Here is a 16,836-nt window from a genome sequence, read left to right as displayed (position 1 = left end):
AAGACGAGAGGCGGGAATTTTCTTTTGCAGCCATAACGCTCCAGGATTTTGTGACACGGACAATTCTGTCCACGTTGCCATCTAAAATATCTTAGCCTTCCAGCAAGTGCCATTTGCTTTCCCGTCCACTGAATTCCCGGGACCAGCGGAGTTGCAAAGGGTGGCATCTTTCGAAGGCAGGGGTGGGAGAAATAACTCAGCCCGGGGTTGGGCGAAGAGGCTGTCGGGGTGAGCCCCGCCGGGGACCCCCGGTGGCGCAGGGGAGCGGGCCCCCCCCCCGCGGGGACCCCCTCCTGGGCCCAGCCCCCCCACCCCCGCCGCCGCCTCAGGGGCCCCGCGGCCTCCGTGGGCGCAGGCGGGGCGAGGCGGCCGGACGGCGGGGCCCCGGGTCGGGGTCCGCACGCGTCAGGCCGGCCCGGACGGGAGGCGCCCGTCTGGGAGGTCCCGCGGCCTCCGGGGCGCGACCCTCTAATCCGCTTTAGTCAATATATTGTGCGCTTTACTTGGGCAAAGCAAACAGGGCGGGCCGACAAAGCGGCGGCCGCCGGCCCGCGACTCCCTGACCCCGGGGTCGCGCCCTTTGTTCGCCCTCAATGCGGTCGCCCCGCCGCCCGCCCGCGGCTAATTGGGGCGCGTGCCGCCGCCGCCGCCGCCGCCGCGGACCCCGGCCCCGCCTGGGCCTGGGCCTCGGACCCCGCACCCCGGCTGCGGCCCCGACACGCAGTCGGACCCCGACGCCAGACCCCGGCCGGGACGCGCACGGCGACCCCGGACCCGGACCCAGGTCCGGACCCAGGCTCGGACCCCGGGAGCCTCCCCGCGGATGCAGACCTCGCCGCCGAGCCACACGCGGCTCAAGACTCGGACGCCCGATCTTGCTTGGACCCGATCCCTGTCTGCTGCAGGTCCGACCCCGGACCCAGACTCCAGGACGCCCGCCCACGTGGGCCCGGCCGCAGGCTATGCTCGCCGACGCTGGAGACCCCAGGACCCAGACCTGACGCCCCCCGGCCGGGTCCTGGCCCTGCGTCGGCCCTGCTCCGGTTTCGGGGGCTGCCTGGAGGAGGCGCGCGAGGCCTCCCAGGTTCCAGAGCTGGTGCGGGACCCGTCGGATCCCCTGCCCCGCCCGACCCGCCCGACCCGACCGAGCCGCCCGGGTTGCGGATGCGCTGCTCAGCCGATGGACCCCAGGCGGCCACCACGGCCGCGTGGGCTCCTGTCACCCGGAGGGAGGGGGCCGGTGGGCACTGCTGCCGCGTCCCAGGGCGGGAGCCCGCTGGCGGCGCCTCTCTGCAGGGCCCCTGGGGACCGCAGCCGGAGAGGAGAGGTGGGCTCTGCCTTGTTTTTCTCCCTCTGCTCCGCATTTCTGTGGGACTCCTGCAGATGAGAAAGAAGAGGTGCCCCAGGAAAGCAGATGCAGAGTCCCCCCTGTGGTCGACAGGACCCTTCAGACCCTCTGCCTAGGCTCTGGCCAGCACCCCGGCCCCAGCCCTTCCTTTCCCTCCAAGTCACCACCCTTCAGGTGTCTGGGGGCCCTGCTCCTGGTCAGACCCATCAGGCGGGCGAGGAAGGCAGTTGACACTGAATTCGGCCTTGACCATTCATTGTCTTCTGTGTTCCTTGTTTTCCCTCAAGTGCTGGGCAAGGTTATAATTTTTATTCCAAGCAGCTTTTGAGACGTAGTTCCTTGTAACTTTTTTTGTTGTTGTTGTGAAGGTTTTTGACTGTTTTCTCAAAAGCACTTTCTCTTGTAATTAGGGGCCAAAAAAGCAAGCAAGAGAAAGGAGTTTTGGAAGGCTTGGCCTTTGAAAACGAACAGGGTGGCTTCAAGTTCTTGGCCAAGCCAGACAAGGCCCCCTGGCCTGCGCCCCGTTTATTTCAGAGTTCTGTTCACCTGGCTTCGCGGGGGAGAAGGTTTAAAATGAATGTTGAGTTTGTGTCTGAGCTTGTCATTTTGGGGCGGAATATTCTGGCATGGACTTTGGCTTCTCCGGACGACTTGGTGACTCGGCGTTTGGGGCCATGGCTTACTGTGGGGAGGGTTAGCTGGAGTGGGGTCTGCAGGTGCTTCAGGAAATTTCTCGGTGTGGGGCGGATCCCTGCTGGGAAGGGAAACCCCGTGGAGACGGGCCCTGCTGGCATCACCTTGGATGCAACCAACTCCCAGATAACCCGATTCCCTCTTTCTTCATCCCTTCCCCGTGGTCCTGTCCGCCCCCACTGCTGTGGCATCGCCTGCCCTGTCTCCTTTCAGAGGAAAAGGAACTATCTGGAATGCACGTGCTCCTGCAGAATGCTGATGTCCAGGCCACCCCTCCAGGAGGGAACTGCCACAGCGGGCCTCTCTGTGGGGAGCCGGTCATTGGTGATCCTTGCTGACTCGAGGGCTTCCTTGTCTCCAGCTTGGCCTTTTATATTGAGACCCTGGGCAGGGCCTGCCGGATTTGCAAAGGGCCGAGAGTGGGGCAGGCTCAGGTGGGGCTTGGGGCTACCCCTGGCTGCCTGGCTGGGAAGCCCCTGGTTGCTGGGTGTTGGCACCCCAGCAGAACGGGCAGGGGACAGAGGTCCTGAAGACCGCTCGGCTCAGGCGAGGTGACGTTGTTACAAGGACTCTGGCAGGCCCAGCGTGGGGACCACAAGTCTGCGATTGGACACCGGCGGGCAATTGGTGCAGCCCAGCTTTGAGGGGGTGATCAGGATGCACCTGGCGGGGAAGGGCGGACGCCCCAGATGACCAGAGCCGGCGGCGGCGGGGGCGGGACTCGCCAGAGCTGGGCGGCTCAAGGCAGTTCTGGGACCCAGATTTCAATGGAGCTCTGTTTTTTCTGGGAACTGTTCTTACCTATAAAATAAGCCTATGTGTGCATGAGTGCAGAGGGGTGGGTAGTGATGTTTTCTGTTGGAAAAAAAAAAAAAAGGCAAAAATACCAAATTGGCGTGTGTGCCTGCAGCGGCTGGCCGTCCCAGGACGCTGCAGGATGCTGCCAAGCCCCTGTTCCAGCCTCAGTTTCCCTGGTCTTTAAGGAGGTGTGACCATTCTTGTTCTGTGTTCCCCTCGGGGTGTAAGGATCCCCCGAGCTGGGGTCAGAACACGCCACGTAAACTAGAACACGCTTGCTGTGCACACAGGAGATGCCACCCTTCGTACCTTAGGGAAAACCTGAGCTGTGGCTTTATGATGAAAGTGTGCCTGGCACGGACTAAATGCTTGGGGTGCTTTTGGTGACCCGAACTGTGTCGAAACCCTCAGCCGAGGTATGAGAAGGGTGTGGGCTGAGCATGGCGAGAATTTGGATGAGAGCGCCTTTGAGGTCCCTCCCCCCGCCCCCCGCCCGATGACGCCTTCGATCAATAACAAGGGGGCTTATTGGATGGTGTGGAGACTTGGCAGGTACCCCGGGAGCCCTAAATGTATATCCCAGGGCCCGAGGCTCTCTCTGCACCCTCGTCCCGCCTGGTCTGGGTAGGGGTCTGCGGGAGCCGCACCCCAGACCTCCTCTCCTGAGGTTTCTGGCCCAGGCTGGTTGCGGAGCTGCCAGGGCTGAGCACCCCTTGGCCCCCGGGCCCCGGCCTCACGCTCCCAAGCTGGCCTTGCCGCTTTTGTCCTAACAATGCTGAGCGAGGTCAGCTCGGTTTGCACAAAACACAATTTTTTTTTTTTTGATGGCAGGGAAAGTTTTTCTGCATCTGAGGTTGGTCCTTTGTATCTACAGCAGGTTGTGGTGGCACTGGCTTTTGGTATTTGCACATGTGTAATGAAAAAGGGAGTGACACCCCCCCCCCAAAAAAAAAATACAGGTAGGGCCTGCCCTTCGTCTGGGCTTGAGGCTCCCTGCCAGTGCCTCAAGTCGGCCCCAAGCCATAAGAGCAGCAAAGGTTGTCTTTCTGTACACACACACACACACACACACACACGCACACACTTGGATACACACATGCACGCGGGAGTGTGTGCACACAGCACAGGCACACATCCCAGGATATTACCTTCGTGTGGCTAGCATTTAATGTTCTAATATTAAAGTTTGAAGCACCAACGGGCTGTGTCTTAAAAGGCTCATTCAGCCTGTCTGCCTTGGAGCTATTTTATTTATAAGTCTTCATGTCAAGTCAAAGAACTCTGTGTTTCTCGTAGACTGCGTTCGGATGGGTGAGTGTTTTGGTTTTTGGCTACAGCTGGTTAATTTTTCCGAATCTGTAGCTCCAGGTGTGCGTTGAGAAGGTTTTTCCCAGCACAAGCAGTTTCCCAGTGAGCCTTGGGGTCCTGCTAGAAATTTCCGGCGTCCTGTGTGTGAGAGATTGCCAGTTTCAGAGACGGCGTGAGTGCAGGAAGGAGGCAGCAGGCAGTGCCTGCGTCCACGGCCACCTCTCCAACCCGAAGATGGGAAGGGCTTTGAAAGCAGGACCTTGCCGCCTCCGTCGAGGGCAGAGCCGATGACGTGGTGCGTGGCGAAGACACTAGCAAAGGCACAAGCCCCTGGTGACAGTTAAAAATCCCTGCCTGTGAGCGTCGTTGAAAGCTAAGCACCAGGCGTGAAAATGCCCATCCACAGCACTCGTTATTCTCAAACACGTGGAAAAAATACACGCTTATCACGTAAAAGTGCTATGGCCTCAGGGTCTCAAGGTTAAGGTTGCACACTCCTTGTCTGATCGCTTGTGTGACCCCTTTCTTTTGATTAAAAAAAAAAAAAAAACAAGGATGAACTTCATGTTCCTTTAAAATTAGGAATCACACCAAAAGTTGTTCTATAAATAGCAAGAAGGGAACCAGAACAAAAGCGATGGCTTTCTTCTTTGGTATTTTTTCTTTGCCGCTATTAAATGTTATCTTGTCTTGCAGTGATATGTGTAGGCATGACATTTCTTCACTCGGTAGAAGGGGCGCATATGAAAAATCCAGCCTCGTACCCTGTTATTCTGTTAACCGGATCCGAAAGCTATGCTATTTAGACATAGTCAGGAAAATGAAACTGTCCTTATATATAAACAGAGTACCGACTTGTGTGAAATCATGTTGGAGTTTTAAAAAATAAAATGGAAGTGTTTCAGTAAAAAAAGACCAGTGTGGTCAAATTTCAATTTGTAACTGGCACCCTCACCCTGCCCTGCACATCCCTCACGCTGCAGGCTCTAGCTTAGGTTTTGTTGCAATCAGTTTGAAGAAGTAATCTGTGAAATCTTGATTTTAAAAAAAAGTTCCTGCTCTCCCTTGCAGTTTAGCCCAATGAACCGCTGGAGTTCTAAATCAGGGTTTATTTCCTTTCTTTTTTTGCTGTGTCGTAGAGGGCTTATAATTTAACCTAGTTCACCGAAGCACTATATGGCTAAGAAATGGTACTAAAATTCCCATTTCATCTGTGGGGAATTAAAAAAAAAAGGTCAACTGACTTTTATTAGCATTTCAGCATTGTTTTCAAATTTTTAAAATAAACATTGACCGCTTTTAAAGTTTAGAATTGCTTTAAATTCCTAATAGCTAAATTCTGCATTGATATAATTCACAAAGAATAATGACTATTTTAGGCCCTTGTAGAGGACTGATAATATACAAAAAAATTGCCACTTTTCAACTGTGAAACAATGGCATTCTTTGAACATTGAAGGAGTAAAATTCTTTTCAAATGTTCTGTCTTTTAATTTTCGTGGAAATTGATACCTCCTTCTCCTAGAAATGGTTTAGGTCCAAATTCTAATATATCTGTAATTACTAATAAAAATTTGCTATGAGTGACGCAATAAATTCTTTTACAAAATGTTAATTTCCAGGAGTTCCCTTGTAGCTTAGCTAGTTAAGTATCTGTGTTGCTCTAGCAGCCTGGGTCGCTGCGGTGGTGAGGGTTTGATCCCTGGCTGGGGAACTTCCCAAGGCTGCGGGTGTGGCCAAAAAAAAAAAGAAGAGGAAGAAGAAAAGAAAAATGTTAATTTCCCAATTTAAGATAATTCTATTCTAGAAATTGCAGATCTGAGCCACCTAAATAAATAAATTCAGCACCCACCACTCTTGAAAAGGTAATTTTGATTTTTAAAAAATTTAGTTGGTACTGTGCTTCTTCTCATGTCTGATATGAAGCCACGAATCTAGCTGGGGCATTTGATCGATGCATATATAACCAGGGATATTGGCCCATCATCTTTAATTCATATTTTCTGACTTGTTACTACTTTGGAATGGAAAATATTCATTGTGATTCTTCATCTGTAAGGGAAAAATTTGCCCACGAGCCTGTGTGCCTTCTACGCGGCTTGTTCATGTACTGACATACACTATCAAACACACATTTATTGTAGACTTCTGGTTGTTTTACGCTGTTTCATTAAAAAATATAAGTAACTCCTTAAAGAAGGCTTTCAGGGTTGATGGACTTTTTTTGGATATCGTGCAGAGGTACCATCACAGAAAGTGGGTTGTGGGCTTCCAAAGTGTGTTAAATATGATCAAACAGCACCTAACCACACAGGTGATTGCATGGGTGTGCAGTTCTGCTCGCCGGTCAGCCCGAGCCCTGGGCAGCTCCTGATCCCTGTCAGCCGCGGGCGCACTAAGTCTGTCCTTTGTGTGTACACACACACACACACAATTTAAAGAGAGATCTAGAAATGCTGTGCCCACATGCTTTTGGGGGGAGGAGGGCTTGGCTACTCCTGCGGCATCTTGCCCTGTGCTCTGATCCCCACACCCGCTTGTTCATGGCCAGAGTTTCATTTCTGTTGGTCATTAACTCCCGGCAAGTTGGACATAAGATAGAGTAAACTTAAGACAAAAGATCCTGGAAGATGCTTCATTATGTTGGGACGGAAGGCGTCCCTTCTACGGATGCTCACTTTGTCTTAACCAGCCCGAGCCCCTCGACGTTCTTCTACTCAAGCGAAGGTTCTGTCCCCTCTCCTCTCCCTCCACTGCCTCCACAAGGAAAACAAAAAACGCTTTTACCCAAGGCACATGGATGCTAATAGGTTTGTACATAAATGATTGGGAGTAAAATGGAGAGCTTCATAAAGGAGCGGGCACGTTATGAGAAATAGATATATCGAAATGGAGTCCCAAACCTGGTAGCTGCTTTGAGGCAGAGGCAGAAGGAAGGAAAAAAAAAAAAAAAAAAAATCCTAAGCCTGGTTTGCCTTTCCACACTGTCCCCAAAGCTTCTTAGAGGCTCCTCCAAAGGACACATTGTCTGGCATGGCTGAAAAAGGGGCATCTTACCCACCAGCCGCCACAAACTGGCAATCTCCGGTGACCCGGCCAGCTTTTCAGGCACCGGTCTCGGGAGGGCAAGTCGAATGTTCAAAACCCAAGTGAAAATTTAAGTTTCACTTGCACTCACCCTGCTTGCTTTAATTAGATTAAATGCATCTGTTTAGTAAGCCCTCCTAATACCTTGGAGACCAAAAATTTTAAAATATTAAATGTTGCTCGGTTAAGAAAAGGGAAACTAAACTGAAATGCCCCGGCCTTGGGAGGCTGGACGGCGGCCGAAGGCTGAGCCGGGGCACAGCAGGAAGTGGCCGGCCACATTCCTATTAGGCAAATCTTGAGAGAAATCAGGAAAAAATAACTGTATAAGGCCGATGCTATAAACATCCTGGTGTAGCCAGGGCCTTTCTAGTCTTATTTTTCAAATATCTGACCGCGGGCACAGCGAGGAGATCAAGCTCTTTCTCCGGGAACGTTGTCCATCAGAATATTCTCCAACCAAGTGCGTGTCCAGGTATCCTTCTTGATAACGGGAGCACATTTTTAAATATTATTGACTCTGAATAATAGGATAGTGAGGAGGAAACAGACTTTAAAAACCTGAAAAATACCCAAGAATATGACCCGCGTGCTCTTATTTTTCCTTGCATGAAGCAGAATTTCTGAATTTGCAACCAAATTATATGTAAATCCTTGCCAAGGAGAGAGAGGATGAAAAAGGGTGTGTGTTCTTGAATATTATTCTGACTCACCCGATTTCTTGTTTTACCAAATAAAAATTGGGAGGAGGAAAAAGGCATTAAATGAACTTATTACTGTGTGTGCGAACAAGGGGGGGAAAAATCAGCTAATAAAAAGGTTAGCAAGCCAGTGTGATTATACAATGATTTCAGGTGAAAATTACAAAGCGAATATCCTGGCATTTAGTCGCTGTCTTCCGTAATGATACAGTTGTCAAATTTGTATTTGTGCCAGTGGAACAAAAGTTGTAAGTGGCATAATGGAAGATAATCTCTTTTTCTTTGTGGCTTTTTTAATTCAGTGTTTTAATCCACCCATTTAATCACCAAACATATATCACATTAGTTATAATATTTATAGTGTTCGGGAAAGTGATTATAAATAGATTATAGTGTGGTCGTTGGATGGATTGGTTGTCGTGTGTGTGTGCCTGTGTGTGCGTGTGTGTGTGAACACATATCAAAGGTAGGAAGCACTTCTAGGGTTTGCACTTGGCAACGGTTTTCCGTGAGAATAGTCACCCTCTATTTATTCCCCACATCCCTGTTTGGTTGTGATCGTGCTTGCTCAGTATTTTGGAAAAACACCGATGTGGTATCCAAAGGGCCTGGCCCTTAGACGGTGTTGAGATCTCTGCCTTCAGCCTCGTCTCTGAAGCATATCTGTTGCTCTAGGGTCCCCGGAGTTGCTAAACCACGGCATGTCCTTAATATGCTTTTTATAAAGTAGCTGAACCATACAGTAAAGATGGGGCAGGGGAATGTATAATGGCAGTTAGTGGCTGGAGCAGGAGGGGGTGATAGCAGGGTCGGTGTGGCTTTTGGGGACGGCCCTGCACACACTCATCTCCTGGGAATGTGTCCCCTTACGCCACACGCCCTAGGCAGGGCTGGGGATTGTTCACTGCGAAGAAAATTATAAAGGACCGTGCTGCGAGAAAGACTGCTTTTCCCTGGCTGCAGTGCTAGAACGTGGGTTCGGCACTCCCCCGTCTCAGGCTGCTGAGAACACCCTTTCTGAGCAAAGGAGCCCAGGATCCCTGGGCTTCCCAAGCTGAACCCCACAGTCCTTGAAGCTGGGAGGGCCACCCCGGCCCGTCCTCAGGGGAGAGCACGAACCCCACCCCGTGATGAAGTCACCCCAGCTCGGGCTCTCTCGCTTGGTGTCAGCAGCTGTGGAAAGTGAAAGTTGGTCAGGATTTGTGTGCAAAGATTAACCAGGAAACATTTCTACTCCACTTTCTAAAACTGAATTTTCTCGTAAGAAAAACAAAAAACCTATCCCTAGAAAGTGGAGGCCACCGGAAGGTTCTAGCACACGGGAAAGTCCTTTTGGAAGATTTCTTAATCCGATTTTTTTCCCCTCCTTCCCTTCCTCTCCCCCAAATCGTATATGTCAAACAGTAGTGGCAGTGATGTGTCTGTCTAGCACAATTCAAGGCCGAGGTCATGGGGGTGCGGGGTGGGGTCCAGAGAAGCTCCAAGGTGGGTCAGGGGGCCACAGAGGCCCTGACGGATCTGCTACAGCTGCCTCAGCCCAGCCTTGCCCCCTGTGGCCAGTGCCCCCTGCCTGGGCAGTCCAGTCCAATGTGGAATGAAGTTTCCTGGGAAGCTAGGCACACGAGGAACTTTTGAATTTACCAATGGCATAAAAAGTATATATATTTTTATGACAACGGGCAAGTTTCGATTGGTTGACAGAAATGGCGAGATGTGACGTCAAGTGACACTGGTTAGAATGCCAAGGCCGGCTGGGGGTGGGGGGGGACACAGAGAGACACTGGGATGGGGCCCAGGAGGCCTCATTTTTCTCGGGCCCCTGTGGTGGGCATCCTGGGATGGCCAGGTCCATCTGGCTCCGAGAGAGAGGGCATGCCCAGACAGGGGGAAGGGGTCTGCGCATAGTGACCCGGGTTGGCCTCCCCAGGCGCCAGCAGCCACTCGGGCTCCCCCGCGGAGCAGGCAGATAAAGCAGCTGCGGCCTTCTTGTCTTTCTGACGGGTGTCCTGACTCTGGAGCCAGGCTGGCCGCGACTGCGGGAGAGGGTCGACGAGGAACCGGCTCCCAGACAGCAAAGCTGCGGCCTAGAACTTTTCCCCGCAGCTCCTGCGCCCCGGGCCCGGGGAGCAGGAAGTTGTTTTTGCCGGGAAGGAAGAGAGCGAGGTTGGAGCTGGGCAGCGGCTCCGGGCACGGTGCCCCCGCCCATGAAACGCCTCCCCGGGCACCATGAAAGCCCCCCCTTCCGCCAGGCACCTGGCGTCCCCGACCTCTGGGCACACCGCGCTGACCCCCTCCACTTCACCAGATCTCCAGCGCCCGACCCCTCACCCCACCGGGCACCGCGCCCCTCCCGCAGGCGGGCCAGCAGTGTCGGACAGGCAGCCGCGGGATTCCTCCGGTGCGCGCCCTGTCCCGGAGCCTCGACTAGAGCTCCACGGCGACCACTAGCTTCGCAGGGCAGAGCCGTGCGATCTGGCCGCAGTCCGCGGCGCACACAGGGCTTCGGTCAGGCCAGGGACCGTCGGACCGCCCGGGGTCCCCAAGCCGGGCCCGAGCGTGCGCGCGCGCGCCCCGCTGCCCGCAATCATGGCAGCCGGCGCCTCGGAGCGCAGCCGCCGAGCGCGCTCCGGCAGCCGCCTCGGTGCCAGGGCGGCGGGGGCGGGCCGGGGCCGGGGCCGGGCCGTGCGGGCTGCAGGGCGCGAAGCAGAAGGCTGATGAGTCCCCGCGGCGCGGTGCCCCCTGCCCGGCGCGGGCAAGCTGGCGGGACCGCGCGGGCGGGGGAGCGCCTGGGGCGGCGTGCCCGCGGGGGCGCGCACGCGGGGCTGCGGGGCGAGGCGCGGGGCCCGGGCGGCGAATCCGCTGCTCGCGCCTCCCGCCCCGCCCGCGCGCGCCCGCCCCGGGAGGAGGGTGCGCGGCGGAGGCGCGGGGGGGGGGGGGAGTCGAGGAGGGGCCGCGCCCGGTCCTCGCCCGCAGCGGGCACCGCCGGGGGCCCCGGGAGGCCTTGTTGGTATTCCGGGCACAGCAGAAGCCCTGACCTCCCCGCGGAACAGGGGCGCCCGGGAGCGCGGCGCGGCCGCCGCCCCCGGGCGGTCTCCCCGGACTGCGGGGCCGTAGGCGCCTTGCTCCCCCTCCTCCCTGTCCCCTCCTCTCCAGGTCCCCCGTACCCCCTCCCCCGGCCTGATCCGGCGGCGAAGGGGTGGGCAGGGAAACGCGCTCTCTGGGACAGGTGCCAACTCCGAGACAAAAGACATAAAATAGGCGGCAACGGGGGAAGCGCGGCCGGCGCGCTCGGGCGGGGACGGAGGCGCCGCGGGGGCCGCATCCTCGGTGCCGACCGGGGAAAGTTTGGGAAGTCGCCGCGGCGGCTTCGCAGCGGCGGGGGACACGCGGGCCGGGCCGCCCTCCGCGCCGCGCTCGCCCTCTCCGCGCCGCTGCTGAATAATTCATGGCGCGGCCGCCGGCCATTAGCATGCACCGGGCGCGCGGCGCGTCTGTGCCCAGCCGTCGCCGCCGCATTCGGCGCCCCGGCCGCGCTAGACGAGCGGCCGCGCAGAGGCCGGGCCCGCGCCGTCCCCGCGCTCGCCCGCCCGTCCGCCCGTCCGCCCACCCGGCGGCTCCCATTGTGCCCCAGGCCCGCGCCGCTCCGCCGTCCTGTGACCGCCTGCGCCCCGCAGCGCGCCCGACGGCCGGCCGCTGGAAGTTCGGGCCCGCGGCGCACGCCCTGCCGCCCCGGGATGCACGTGAACTTGGAGAAAGTCTCGGGGCGCGCCGGCGCAGACCTCCGCGGCAGGGCGTGGGCGCCCCTGGCCCCGCGCGCTTTCGTTTTCGTCTGGGACAAAGGTCCCTCGCGGCGCAGGTCGCGGACGTGGAGGCAGTGCCCTGCGGGCCACTCAGCGGGGAGGTCCGGTCGTTCAGTCAAGGGAAGCCGGAGCCTGGAGAAGACGAGCCGCGCGGTCGGAGGCGCGGTGCGGGACCAGGACAGTGGGGCCTGGCCGTGCGCTTCGCCCTGGCGGTCCAGGAGCTGTCTCGCCCTCCGAAGAGTTACGGGAGGTGGCACTGCTTTTGCTCTCTGCCCTTTCGACACGTGAAGGAGAGAATCATTCGGAACCCAGGACTCAGACCGGTGGCCGAGGGCCTGTGCAGCCGCGAGCACGACAGCGCAGCGCTGGCCGCGTCCGCGCGCGTTCCTCCGACAAGGGCAGAGCAGTCGACCAGCGCGCCCCAGTCTCGATCGGGTTCAAGGCGACTCTTGAGGACGGTAAGTGCATTTCTCACTTTCGCTACTTAGTGAATATTTAAATATTAATGACGGGATTTCTAAGAGGAGCCCTTCTGTAGGGCAGGCCTTCCACAGACCAGGGGACCGGGGAAGGAGGCTGTTCTTGAACCTGAAGCCACACCAGCTTGCAGGAACTCCATGGCCGGCCTTACAATTGTGGAACTTGGAATTTGGGGAATAACGGCTTCCAGTCTCAGGTGTGCAGACCATTTGCCAGAGAGAATTTTGTTGAACATGGAAGAGAGCCTTAGCAGGCGCCCGAGTGGAAGAGAAGGAAACCAGAAGACGTCTGTTTTGAGATTAGATGGGCTGGGAAGGGGTATTCGGAAGCTACCATCCTTCCTTGAAAAATTGAAATCTTGCATTCACTTCCTAAACCAGCAGTGCTGCTTTTTTTTTTTTTTCTTGCTGGTCAGGCGTTTATGGAGAGCTGGCTTCGGGCAGCCCTGGGTCCAGCTTCGGCCTTTCGGGCTGGTGGCATAAAGCTCCGAATGTGGAAGCGGTTGTTTATGGTGGCATAAAATGAAAGACATCTCATAACTTTTCATAATAAATTCCCCTTTATAGGTGGCTGACACACGGGCCCAGCCGGCAGCCCTGGGGAATTTGTGGGGAGCAAGAAAGGGGTGAAGGAATGCACGTTTGCCGTAATTACAGGGTTTTAAGGTAACACTGAAATTAATTTCTTCAAAGTTGGGTTTCAGAGGCCATGGTGGTCTCTGTAGGCCAGCACTGTGTTCGTTTTATTTTAGTTCGTTGGTTCTAGTTATTGGGGATTTTAAAATGCATGTTTGAACCTGCGTGTACCTGTCCTGTTAAAATGAAACCCGTAACAGGAGGGGATTAAGCCCGCTTTTTAATATGACCGTCTCGCAGGTGTGATTTCCCCTTTCCGCTCCCTCATCGTATTGATGTGGTTTGGATAACCTTGCTGCGTGCTTTGACCACAAAATAATGGGGAGGGGAGCCTGTTTCCATAACACCCCAGAGCTGTGAGCTGGCACTTGGAGGCTGTGTTTCCGGGAACGTGGACAGAGGCCCGAGTCGCCCAGGCCTGCCTCAAGCCTCCCTTTCCCCGGGTTTCCAGATCTGGGGCCAGAAGCCAGAGGAAGCAGGAGACCATTCCGATGAGGTCTTTGCCCACCGGCCCCCACCCGGAGGCTCAAAGTTGGCTTCCTCCGGTCATGCGTTCCTCGCCGTATTTTTTGCGAGGCCATCACACACACGCACACCCCCCCCCTCCCCTGTCCCCCGTTTGGGATTTGTAGTTATGACTTTATCAGAGGCAGTGAGCAGACATGAAACCCCCGGGGTGGGACATTCAGGAGTGATCTCGGAAGCGGGGGCGCAGCTGCCGAAGGGGCGCCGCTCCAGCCGGGAGCCGCTGCTTGCCGTGGCATCGGCCGTGACGGGGTGAGTCATTTTCAAAAGCCCAAGTTCCGCCAGGGCCTTGCCTGTAAAATGCAGGAGACGTTTTCCCGGGTCCACAGGTGACCTGTGACGTATGGCACCACAGGCAGGGATGGTGTGGCATCCTGCTCAGACTGGTGGAGCTCCCCACGATTCACCCCGAAACAAGGGGCATGGCTTACACCCTCTCCACGGGCCTACCGGCCAGACACTGGGAGCTGGGAAAGGCCTGAGCATCCGAGGAGGCCTTCCCCACCCCCAGGGCCACTTAGCGGGGGCTGCTATTTGCCACGGCTCCGGAGGCCCCTCTCCTGCCCCCCCCCCGCCCCCCGTGCCCTGCCCCACCGGGTCTGTGATGGCGCTGAGCGTCCACTGCAAACAGTGGAGCTGGCCGCACCGAGAGAGGCCCTGCCTTGGCACCAGGCTGCCCTGTCCTGCCTTTGTCCCTGTCCTGAGAGCAGCCCAGTTCTACTAGAGACTCCCCATGGGGACGTGGGTCCGGCCAGGGGCTTCTGCTTGTGTTGGGAGCTCTCGTCTGGGCTGAATTTATTTTTGAGGAGCTGCACACAAGAGCGAGGTTCTGAAAATGAAACTGGTGCCCTTCTGTTCTTTATCGCTGGATTTCATAGAAGGAATGTGCCAAGTAGGGGACAGGGTCTTAGGAGCTGTGGCGGGCGGGCGGGCGGGAGGATGGCCCTGGTGTTCCTGTTTTTGTTTGCAATCAGGGCGAGCCCAGAGTGGCCCCTGGCCTGCCTTGGGGCCCTGCCACACCCATTCTCTGGCCACTTGATGCCCCGGATCCTGGCCTCAAGGTCTCCGCAGGGAGATGGGGGTGGTGGCTGACCGCTCAGCTCGTGCAGGGCGGCGACGAGGCTCCGACCATGGCCAGGTCTCACGTGCCGCCTGAACAGGTGCAGATGGCGTTTTGCTTTGCTCAGCAGGAGCAGCGGGGAGCCCTGCAGCAGGGTTACGCTTGGGTCCCTATGGTTTGCACCTGACCGGGGCCCACACTGTGATCCGGTCTCATTTGTTCCTATCCTCAGCGTGGCATGGACAAGGCCCAACGGGAAGACAGGCTTGGGGGGGGTCTGGGGGGAGGGGCCGGAGGGCTGTGCCCACCCCAACGGGCACCCAGCCTGGGTGAGCGCTCCTTGGTGCCCAGGGAAACCGCCATGTGCCCCCAGTGAAGGACAGTGCACGAGAAGGGAAAGGAGCCCCCAGGGGCCAGGCAGGAAAACATCTTCAGACTATCACGATAGGTGGTTTTCGGGCTGGGAGGGTGTCTTGGCATGTTTGGGGAGGACAGAGGATATGTTGCAGAAATCCCGCTAAGCTGGGCGTGGGGGTTAAGTTCACGGCCAGGCAGCTCCAATTCCGGCCCCTGCCCTGGGGGCTGGCCGTGTGACCCTGGACAAGTCACATCACCTCCTGGGACTGTACCCCAAGCTCTAGAGCAGGGATCATATTCACAGCGACCTCAGAGGGTCGTTGGGCAAGGTCAGATGACGCTCTTTGCACCAAACGCGGTTCCTGGCATGTGCCGGGGACGCCGTAAGTGGCCATTGTTGTAGTGGTTTTTGTTGTAAAATGGTAATCGTCATTTTTCTTGCTAGTTCTTATATTTTCGAGTTTCTAAGAAACAGAGAACGCAGTTTGGGTTTCACTAGAAGGGACACCTGTGGGTTTACCTCCCCCCTCTCCCGCCGCCTCCCCCCCACTCCCCCCGCCCAGGTGGTAGCGACGGTAAACCTTGATGTTTTCAGACTGTCAGGAACTTGCAAAGCCGGGGCTTCCCTTGTCCTGAGGACTCAGCCGAGATGCCCTGAGTCCCCCCCCCCAAGCCCCCCTCCGTCCCCTCCGCCAGGGTCCAGGTTCGTGCTCAAGTGCCTTCTGAGACACCTTCTAGGAATGGAGCCCTCCCGAGAGGGGCACTCGAGGAGCTCACCTGGGTGCTGGCCCCGGGGGTCTGATCGGAGGAAAAACCAGGCAAGATGTCCCGCGTCAGGGGTCCAGAGTAGCCACACCAGCCACCAGCGTCCCTGTCGGCGATAGGGTGGCTCTTCGGTGGAGGCTTTCACCTCCGACAGCCTGATTGTTCTTGGTGCACGCAGCGAACATTTACCAAAATGCTGGCTTGGGGAGAATTTTCTCTCTTAGCTGATCCTCCAGGAAGGCCCAGCAGGAGTGCCCTTTCTCAGAACATCTTGTTGGAACAAGAAAAGAAGCCCAGATGGCATCGGCCATGCTTTCCGATGTTATGGAGCCTAGGAGGGAGAAAAAGCAACAATTGTCTCCCAGCAAAGACAATGGACCTTTTATATGAAATATTTATTTTCAGGGCCGACCAGGGTCCCGTTGGCTGGGACAGCGGAGCACCAGTGTCTGGGCATCACAGGCCCTGAGAGCTCACTCGGGGACGAGATTTACAGAAAAGGAAAAGAAAAGTCCCCTGCCTCGTGGTTCTGGGGGAATTTCAGCGGGAATGTTTGGCTTTCTTTATCGAGTGGAGTTTCAACTTTCCCAAGTTTATTTTTTCTTCCCCTCTGATTTCTTTTGAAGGGCTGCGGGGGCGTGTTGGCAAGCACGGGAAAGGTAGCCAGCTTTTTGGATCATGGGCTGGATGGGGCCTCTCTGGGGCCAGGCCCAGCCTTTGTCTGCTGGGGGTGGTGGGGGGGTGGTCTCAGAATGGAGGTGAGAAAAACTGGGATTGAAAGGGGAGGGTCCGTCCCCAGGCGGGTGGAGAAAAGCCTCCAAGAGCAAAATGTTGGACAACATTTGTGATTTTCAGGTGTCCTTGACTCTTCCCGAATCTCATCCTCCGATGAGCTCGGGATCGGCCAGCAGGTTATCGGAGTCTGGCCTGATTTGGTGAGGGCACCCACAAGCCCTCGGACACCCGCCCCGGCTGGTTGGACAAGCCTGGCCCAAAGTTCATGCTGGACAGACGTTTTCTGAATTAATAGAATGAGCAGAATTTTACTCTGAGGCCTGCCCACAAGCTACCTTCTTCTTGGCTCCGCTACTTCGGGGAGTAACCCTCGTTCCTGCTCGAGGCCCAGCTTCGACGCAGCCAGGAAGGCGCCTGGGAAAGCCAGGCCCGGGTCCCAGGCCCGCGTTGGGGACTCCAGGAGGAATTGATCAGGCTGGGGCTTGTGGTGGGAGCATGGGGAAACTAGCCTTCCTAGTGTTGGGTGTCATTGGGCAGGCCGTGG

The 16,836-nt window shown here is 56.5% G+C and overlaps 2 protein-coding genes across 9 annotated transcripts in view; both read left to right on the top strand.

The window, feature by feature from the left end:
* Positions 631-5,896, top strand: LOC110260612. The gene has a single exon (XM_021091383.1). It carries the CDS (start codon positions 824-826, stop codon positions 1,385-1,387), a length of 564 nt encoding a protein of 187 aa, XP_020947042.1. The 5' UTR covers positions 631-823; the 3' UTR covers positions 1,388-5,896.
* LOC110260611 (translation initiation factor IF-2-like) overlaps positions 9,066-16,836 on the top strand; it is a 41,668-nt gene continuing 33,897 nt past the window's right edge. For 3 of the 8 annotated variants that reach the window (XR_002343850.1, XR_002343849.1, XM_021091379.1), the window contains exon 1: positions 11,295-12,193. Coding sequence is in view for 3 of the 8 variants with exons in the window: in XM_021091379.1 (XP_020947038.1) it covers positions 11,381-12,193 (813 nt within the window). In the remaining 5 variants the exon portion in view is untranslated. Of the gene's footprint in view, positions 13,077-16,836 lie in introns of those variants that run through there. The other 5 variants (XR_002343845.1, XM_021091380.1, XM_021091381.1 and 2 more) reach the window with 5 other exon arrangements.

This window comes from Sus scrofa, chromosome 5, assembly GCF_000003025.6.
Source record: "Sus scrofa isolate TJ Tabasco breed Duroc chromosome 5, Sscrofa11.1, whole genome shotgun sequence".
In the NCBI taxonomy this organism is placed as follows: domain Eukaryota; kingdom Metazoa; phylum Chordata; class Mammalia; order Artiodactyla; family Suidae; genus Sus; species Sus scrofa.
Note: the sequence above shows the minus strand (reverse complement) of the source record. Positions and strands in the feature narration are given on the sequence as shown.

Bases quoted from the DNA above. Each gene is read 5' to 3' on its own strand.
- LOC110260612 (XM_021091383.1), top strand. From the start codon at position 824: ATGCAGACCTCGCCGCCGAGCCACACGCGGCTCAAGACTCGGACGCCC.